Genomic DNA, 8,220 nt, shown 5'->3' with positions numbered 1-8,220 from the left:
CTCATGTGGATGTGATTCCCTTTTCACCACTCACTGATTCTGTGATATGACAAGTTACAACACTCCTCCAAGCCTCAGTTTACTTGTTCGTAAACTAAGAGTAACAACAGAATTATGAGGAAGGGTAAATGGAATAGTATGAAAAACACTTAGCACAGTGCCTTCCATAAAGATTACTGATGTATTAATAGGGATTGGGTGGGTGGCTGGGGGCATAGAGTGAGTGAGTGAGAGAAGGAAGAATGGAGGGAGGGAGGGAGGAAGGAAAAAATGAAATCCCTACTTAGACCTCAAAGAAATATTAACAGCCAAATAAATTAGGGGAGGAAGCCCATGCTGTTATACACTATTGGATGTATTAGAGTAGAAATTCCCCTTAGAGATTATGGAATTCAACTCCAATTTATAGGTAGCTAAACTGAGGCCCAAAGTCATATTAACTCAAGACCACACTGCAAGTGTGCAACAGCTACCTTCTCTGGAAAAAATGTAAAAAGAAGATTTCTTCTCTGAAAAAAAAATGTAAAAAATAATGGTTACTTTAGAAAAGAAAATTAATGTCAGACAAGGTTGCCTGATTTATTTATGGCCATAAGTAAGGGGATAAGCCTTAGCCTTGGCTGGCTTAAATTTCCAAAATGTATAACCTGAATATTTTACTTGCCTTTGGCCTAGTCACTTGAGCACTTTTTCTTTTAAATTTAATGAATATTGTTCCATATTCTACTTAAATATAAACCTAAAGAATACACTGAACATTTTATTCATTATAAAACTTCCAAGACTGAGCATGTAGTTCTTTGGGGTAAATAATTATTACCTCTTTGTTACTTTAACCACTGTCTCTGAACACAATTTAGCCCAGACATGGCAATTAATTCCAGAATCATTAGTTCTTGGCTGCCAGTGTTCCTGATACTATTTCTCTTATTCTAGCCAAATTCTAGAAGCTGTAATCACAAAGATCCTTTTCGGTGCCCTATAACATTGTTATTATTTTAAAACTGTAGCCAGAAAGAGTAATTCTCAAAGGGGGGGAAAAAAAGTTTGTTTCTGAGGAAAAATTATGTGTTCCAGCCAATGAAGCCTATTGTTGAATATTTATAGAGAGTATAAGAATATATTTTAGTTCTTTTCACTGTTTCAAAGTCCAAATAACTAACAGATACTTAGAATGGGATTTTGGCTTATGTTTATTTTTTACATCAGTATATAGCACAACGTCTTGGGAAAATGGTGGAGGTACATTGTTCTGTTGTTTAACTAGATTTCTCGACTTTTCACTTGGTTACTACCACCAATCTGATTCCAATCTACAAACTCAAGCTATAAGATGTTTTTAGGCTCTTTTAAATCCATACAGAGAGAAATGTCAGACAGATTTACCTATTCTGAAGAGTTTAGCACCTAAAAGAGGAGTTAATACTTAAATGGTTTAAGAAGATAATTACCAATGCAAGAAAAGGCATCATTTCAACAGTCACAAAATGAGTAACTTTGTAAATACATGCTGAGTTGAGAGAAGGGATGTAAGATGGTTAGGAAAGACCCTCATCTCCATCATTGCCATCATCATTATCATTATCACCACCACTACCACCATTATATCTAACATGGATGAAGGGCTCATCACGAGCCACAGGACAGTTTAAGTACTATATATCCATTAGCTCATTTAATTTTTATAACAACCTGTGAATAGGTAATCGTATCCTCATTTACAGATGAGGAAATTGAAGCTCAGAAAGGTCAAGTGATTTATCCAAGATCACACAGCAGAGCTGAGATTCGAGTCCACACATTCCAGCTTCAGAGAACCTAAAAGGAGGAACAAAGAAGTGAGATTTAATCTGGGTCTTGAAGGATAAGATTTCACTAAATGCAGAGGAGAACAGTAGGGAAAAGTAAGAGCAAAAGCAAAAAGGTGCAAAAAGTCACATTGCCTGGAGTAGAAGATAGGAAAGATTGGCTATTGGTAACAATGACAACAAAACCATTGAGATTTTTAAGCAAGAAATAGACATATCAAAATGACATTTCAGGGAAATGAATATGACAATAACATGCATGATGGATTCAAATATTAGAAGACTAGTCTATAACTAGTCATGACAAGTGAGATTTGCAAATACAAAGACTCAAACAAGTAGTAAGAGGGAAGGAAGAGATGACCGAGAAATATTACAAAAAGTAGTGTCATCTCAGTCACTGAATTTGCCTGAGGGTTCAGAAAAAATGAAAAATCAAAAGATGGCTCTAAACCTGGACAAACAGCAATATAATATCACTATTAACAGAAATTAGAGAGTTGATTTTATAGACAACAGTAAACTAAACTAAACATTTTTCCTAAGTCATTGGTTTTCCTATTCAAATGATTCTTCACTGTATTACTTCGTTCTCTGACAATCCATTTTTTTATTTCCCAAGGCTTAGTCATTGATGCTCTTTTCTTTTTCCCCATCCTTTCCCCTTCAGACAGTGCATCCATTCTTATAATTTTAATATGAATTTGTATGTTCACAATCCTTAATTCCATATTGATATCCAGCCTATCTCCTGAGTTCAATATCTACTCCAATGTGCTAAGTCTTCCCCTTGGAGACACATCCAGCATCTCATATTAATATGTTCTCAAATAAGTGAAGTAATGGCAGAGCAGGCAATAAAGCCAAAAAGGCAACCTTTACTACCAACACATATGGTCAATAGATCTTAATCCTTGCCATACAGTAGAATCAATTACGGAGCATTTAAAATCCACACGTGGCCATTGCATACCTCAGAATCTCTGGTGGAGGGTCATGAACATGTATGTCTGAAAACCTCCATAGGTCTTCCCATTGTGAAATAAGCTTTGAAAATTACTAACTGATACTGTGATTGATCAATAGAGGTACAGCTCAATGTCTGGGGAAAAAAAGAAATGAAACAATTAGAAGTTAGAATCAGGTTACAGAAGAGAGCTCAGTTTCTTGCATGAAACAACCCCAGCAAAATTGTAGAGGTGTTAGGATAGCAAAGATCAGAAATGGGTCTTGAGTAAAAACCCGATTCCCCAGACCAACCACTTCAGCATCACCTGGAAACTTAAAAACGCAAAATCCCTCAAGCACACTTGACCTACTGAATCTAGAACTCCAGTAGCAAGGCCCAGCATTGTGTGTCTAACGGTTCTCTAGGTGATGGTGATGCACCATAAAGTTTGAGAATCACTGGTCAAGAATCTTAGAGAATGGACAGAAGGAGAAGACCTAACTAGAGAAGAGGATGTCTGGAGGCCTTAAAATGTTTCCAGTCATCCTGTGGAAATCTTGTTAAGTAACCATGCCCTATGCTACAAGGGAAGTTTCATCTACTACCAAAGGATTAATGTTATACAGATAGTATTCTCTGACAACAATGCAACAAAAACAGAAATCAGTAACAAAAGTCTGTAAAAAAAAAAAATACAGTTATAAACTAAAACCATACTTCTAAATAATTCACTGAAGAAATAAATATTAGACTGGAAATTATAAAATCCTCAGACGTGAATGTCAACAAAAATACTATGTTTAAAACTTGTATGATGCCAATAAAGTGAGACTTAAGGGGACACTTATAATCTTAAATATGTACATTTGAAAAGACCAGGATTAAAATTTAATGAATTAAGTTTCTAAACATAGGTGAAATATGCCATTTTCTAAATTTATCAAAATTAACTCAAAAAGAAATACTGAACATGAATAGACTTGCAATCATAATATTAAAGGTTCTCAAACTGATAATGCCAGACCAGAAATAATATCACATGGGGACTTGTTAGAAATGCAAATTCCCAAGCCCCACCTCAAAGCAACCAAATCAGAAATTCTGGGGGGTGGGGCCTAGCAATGTGTATTTTCACAAATCCTCTCTGCGATTCTGGTACCACTAAAATAATAACAGCCTGCGCTACAAAAGAAGCTACTAAAATCATATCCTCATCTCCAGGGCAGCCATATCCTCCCGGGCCTCTGAGAACTCCCCCTCCTCCATGCCCTCACCCACGTACCAGTGCACAAAGGCCCTCTTGGCATGCATCAGGTCGAGCTTGTGGTCCAGGCGGGCCCAGGCGATGGCGGTCGTGTTGCTCAGCATGCACACGGCGCGCTGCACCTTGGCCAAGTCGCCCCCGGGCACCACGGTGGGAGGCTGGTAGTTGATCCCGACCTTAAAGCCCGTGGGGCACCAGTCCACGAACTGAATACTGCGCTTGGTCTTGATGGCGGCGATGGCGGCGTTGACGTCCTTGGGAACCACGTCGCCCCGGTACAGCAGGCAGCAGCAGGCCATCTCAGCAACTTTTTTCTCACCAGAAAACTTACGTATCATCATCATTGCGAAGATTTGAATGGGTGTTCATAGGTGAGATCAGTGAGAGTCACCAGAATGTGGATTGCCTAAAACATCTTGCTCCTGTTTTGCTTGAAGATGGTATAAAAGTCTGCTATGCCCTATAGCCGGTGCACTTTCATGTGGCATCCTAGCCAAGGTCTTTAGTCAGTCCCATGTCCAGCTTTAAATTGAAGCCATTCCAGTTGTGTGTATGGTGCCTCTAGGATATTGTAATGTTTGATACAACATTTCCAAATAAGCTGTGATCAGAGCACCTAAAAGGACAAAGATTTGAGATTTTTACATATTTTTTTGTGCCTGCTTGCTAACAAATGTTATACGTGGATGACAATTTGCTCTAGGACTAGCTTCCATTATAACCTGGTAGGGGGATAGTGGAAGAAGAGCAAACCCCTACTTGTCTGTCCTGATGCCTACCAGTATATACAGAAAAGCCAAATGTGGTCAATTAGTATGGGCTAGTTCATGTTACGTGGATTTAAATGAGACTGGGAAAAGAGAAGTTGGAGACAAAGAGTATAGACAATTCCTTCAAGTAATTTTATAAATGGGAACAGATAGGTCAAGACATGACTGGTGTGGGGGGAGTGAAGTCAAAAGGATTATTGCATTTGCTTTGAAGAATCGATAAAGTAGTTTTCCTACCTTTTGTCCTTTTTAAAAAAATACTCCCCCAGTACATGGAAAGTATCACAAAGAAGAAAACTGAGAGCTGGTGATGCTCAAAAAAACCTTAAAGTGTTTTAAGTTAGTTCACATTTTTAATCTGTTACAGTCTACATTTGAATGTGCACATATGCAATCTATTTAGCATCCGAAAGAGCCTGGCAAATTAGGAAATACATTTAGAACAACAGAATCAGTTTTTAAATTTTTAATGTTTTAGCCACCAAAACACAGAACAGTCGTGAACCTGCCTCTCAGCACCTCTTACTCCGTTCCACTTCCGTGGAATGCCATTCCCCTGCGACAACCACAAACAAACTTTCAACAATGTTTGCTCTTTGGAGTGTTCTGTTTCCATAACTTTAGTTCACAGAAGGTTGGATGAGAGAGAAGGACTTTTTGTTAATGAATCCTTCTCTTCTTCCAAAGGCCTAATCCTGCTCATTAGAATGTTTGATTTTTTTCTGCAGTAAATACACCCCGGGTTATTTTCCCTGGTGAATTATCTGGACACAAATGAATTCTGAGTTTTCATGGCCTGACTTCAGAATTTTTTCCTTTACAGTTTTCTGCCTGGCAGAATTCTTAAACTGAAGACTGACTCACAAAGACTGCCAGATTGGGCATTCTGAATAAAGAATGAGTTTCTTCAGCTGACAGTAGTTACTGCAGGAACTAACCTAGGAAAGGTGAGTCCTAAGTATCTATTCTTGAGAAAAGACTTAGCCAGCCAAAGTCAATTAAAAGCTCAGTCCAGGACATTCTAAACATTTCTAACCCACTATCCAGATGTTTCCATGAAAACATCTTTAAATTGGTTCCTTTTGGGAAGCATAATTTTGAAACATTGATGAAAAGAAACCTCTATCTTTTCATCAGATCTAATGAATGGTTCTACTTTATTAAAAAAAAGAATTTATTATTCTGCATTTATCTTTTTCTCATATAAAAAGTCCTCATTTTAATAGTAAAAAATAATCAACATTTAAGTTCAAGTTGTCATCTCTTTAAACAAGTCAAGAATTCTATTCATTCTTTAAATCTAATCTTTGGGGATGACTGGGTGTCTCAGCCGGCTGAGTGTCTGCCTTCCACTCAGGTCATGACCTTGGGGTCTCAGAATCCAAACTGGCATCAGGCTCCCCACTCAGCAGAAAGCCTGATTCTCCCTCTGCCCTTCCCCCTGCTCGTCCTCTCTCTCTCTCTCTCTCTCTCAAATAAGTAAAATCTTTTAAAAAAAGATTTAGAAATGTTTCAAAAATATCTCTCACCAATACTGTGTTAATACCATATGTTATTAAAAAAAAAAAAAACAAACTTGGGGCGCCTGGGTGGCTCAGTGGTTTAAAGCCTCTGCCTTCAGCTCAGGTCATGATCCCAGGGTCCTGGGATGGAGCCCCACATCGGGCTTTCTGCTCAGCAGGGAGCCTGCTTCCTCCTCTCTCTCTTTGCCTACTAATGATCTCTGTCAAATAAATAAGTAAAAATCTTAAAAAAACAAAAAACCTTATCTAATATTAACTCATCAACAGAGAGGGGGAAAGTGTGTTTGTGAGAAGAGTGACCAAGCAAGACTGACAAAGTAATAACTATTGCTATACAGAACCCATAAAGTCTTCAGCTCAAGGTCAGACTAAACAAATATGTTTACTTTTCATTCCTTCCCAAACCCTATTTGAAATAAATATATTTGTATTTATATACATATGTATTTATATACATAAATAAATACATTTAAGGAATAAACCTCTAACAGCACTGGAAACAAGAAACAAGAAAAAGTATCAGTAGACCAGAAATGTTGAGGAAATAAAAAGCAGATGAAATCAGATGGATGGAAAATGCAAACCAGAGAAAACTGGAACACGCAATAGGTGTGGGAAAGACAGCTGTGAGAGACACCCATCTCTAAGTACTCCGTCAGAGAGAAACTAAGCTCTGAATCTACAAATGCAGAAGGCAGAGTGAAAGATAATAAATTAAGGAAATATCTGTAAAACAGCTGAGCCAGTAGTGTCCCTTCTTTCTGTCTATGGAAATCTTCTGGCTGAGGTATTTTTCTTCCAGAGGATCTAACTAGGCAGAGTAAATGGAAGCACAGCAGAATCTGAGATAACTCCAGACATGCTCAATGGACACACACACACACACACACGGAATCAACTTTCACACCCAAACATTCCTTGTACTGGCTATCCTGGGGGGTCTCTCAGCCTGCACAACTGCTCCTAGCTAACATACTCTAAAAGAAATCCTATCTTCTTACAGAGAAAATTTTAAATTCTAGATGAAATGTTATGTCCCTAAAAAACGTAAATATTTACAGTCCTAGAAAAAGCTCTAAGCCAAAACTGGATAATAACCATAGGATAAATGAAAAGCATAGGGGGAGAGGGAGTAAATGTATGCCCCAAAGGTAAAGGATCCAGACTTTTCATGGTTTTATTTGTCTCAATAAAACCAATCATCTCTATTTATTGAAACTATCCCTACATATTTAAAAAAAAAAAATTGGGTGCCTAGGTGGCTCAGTTGGTTGAGCAACTGCCTTCAGCTCAGGTCATGATCACGAACTTCAGGATTGAGTCCCACATCAGGCTCCCAGCTCCTTGGGGAGTCTGCTTATCCCTCTGACCTTCTCCTCTCTCATGCTCTCTCTCACTCATTCTCTCTCAAATAAATAAATAAAATCTTAAAAAAAATTTTTTTTTAATTTCCCTGCTCCTTCTATAAGGCTAGCACAAACACATACACACATACCAAATGCTACTAGCTGGGTTCTACAGGCCACATCTACCTTGCCAATGATTATGTATACATAGCAATTTTTAATATTGAATATAAGTATGATGAAAGCCAAAATCCATTCTCTGCTATTATAGTCTCTGTTTCTTTCTTTATGAGCCTCATCTACTCTAGTTGACTTTTTAAAAAATTTCACTCCTTTAGGCATGTGAGTTCACTATTCTTACCACAGACCAGTTTCATTTGCAAATGTGAATTTTAAAATTCTTTCCAAATTATTAGCAAATCAAATCTAGCACAGAGAACAAAACAGTATAACTAAATAGAGTTTATGCAGGGACTGGTTTATCATCAGAAAAGTAACTTGCAGAATTCACTATATTAACATGTTAAAGAACCATTTGATAGATGGACACATACATACAC

At 37.7% G+C, this 8,220-nt stretch overlaps 1 protein-coding gene across 1 annotated transcript; it reads right to left on the bottom strand.

The window, feature by feature from the left end:
* Positions 1–3,960: 3,960 nt before the first annotated feature.
* On the bottom strand, positions 3,961–4,320 carry LOC122890320 (tubulin alpha chain-like). The gene has a single exon (XM_044225973.1). It carries the CDS (start codon positions 4,318–4,320, stop codon positions 3,961–3,963), a length of 360 nt encoding a protein of 119 aa, XP_044081908.1.
* Positions 4,321–8,220: the final 3,900 nt, after the last annotated feature.

This window comes from Neovison vison, chromosome 11 (genome assembly GCF_020171115.1).
Source record: "Neovison vison isolate M4711 chromosome 11, ASM_NN_V1, whole genome shotgun sequence".
Classification (NCBI taxonomy): domain Eukaryota; kingdom Metazoa; phylum Chordata; class Mammalia; order Carnivora; family Mustelidae; genus Neogale; species Neogale vison.
The sequence above is the reverse complement of the archived record's forward strand: the minus strand, read 5'-3'. Positions and strand labels throughout refer to the sequence as shown.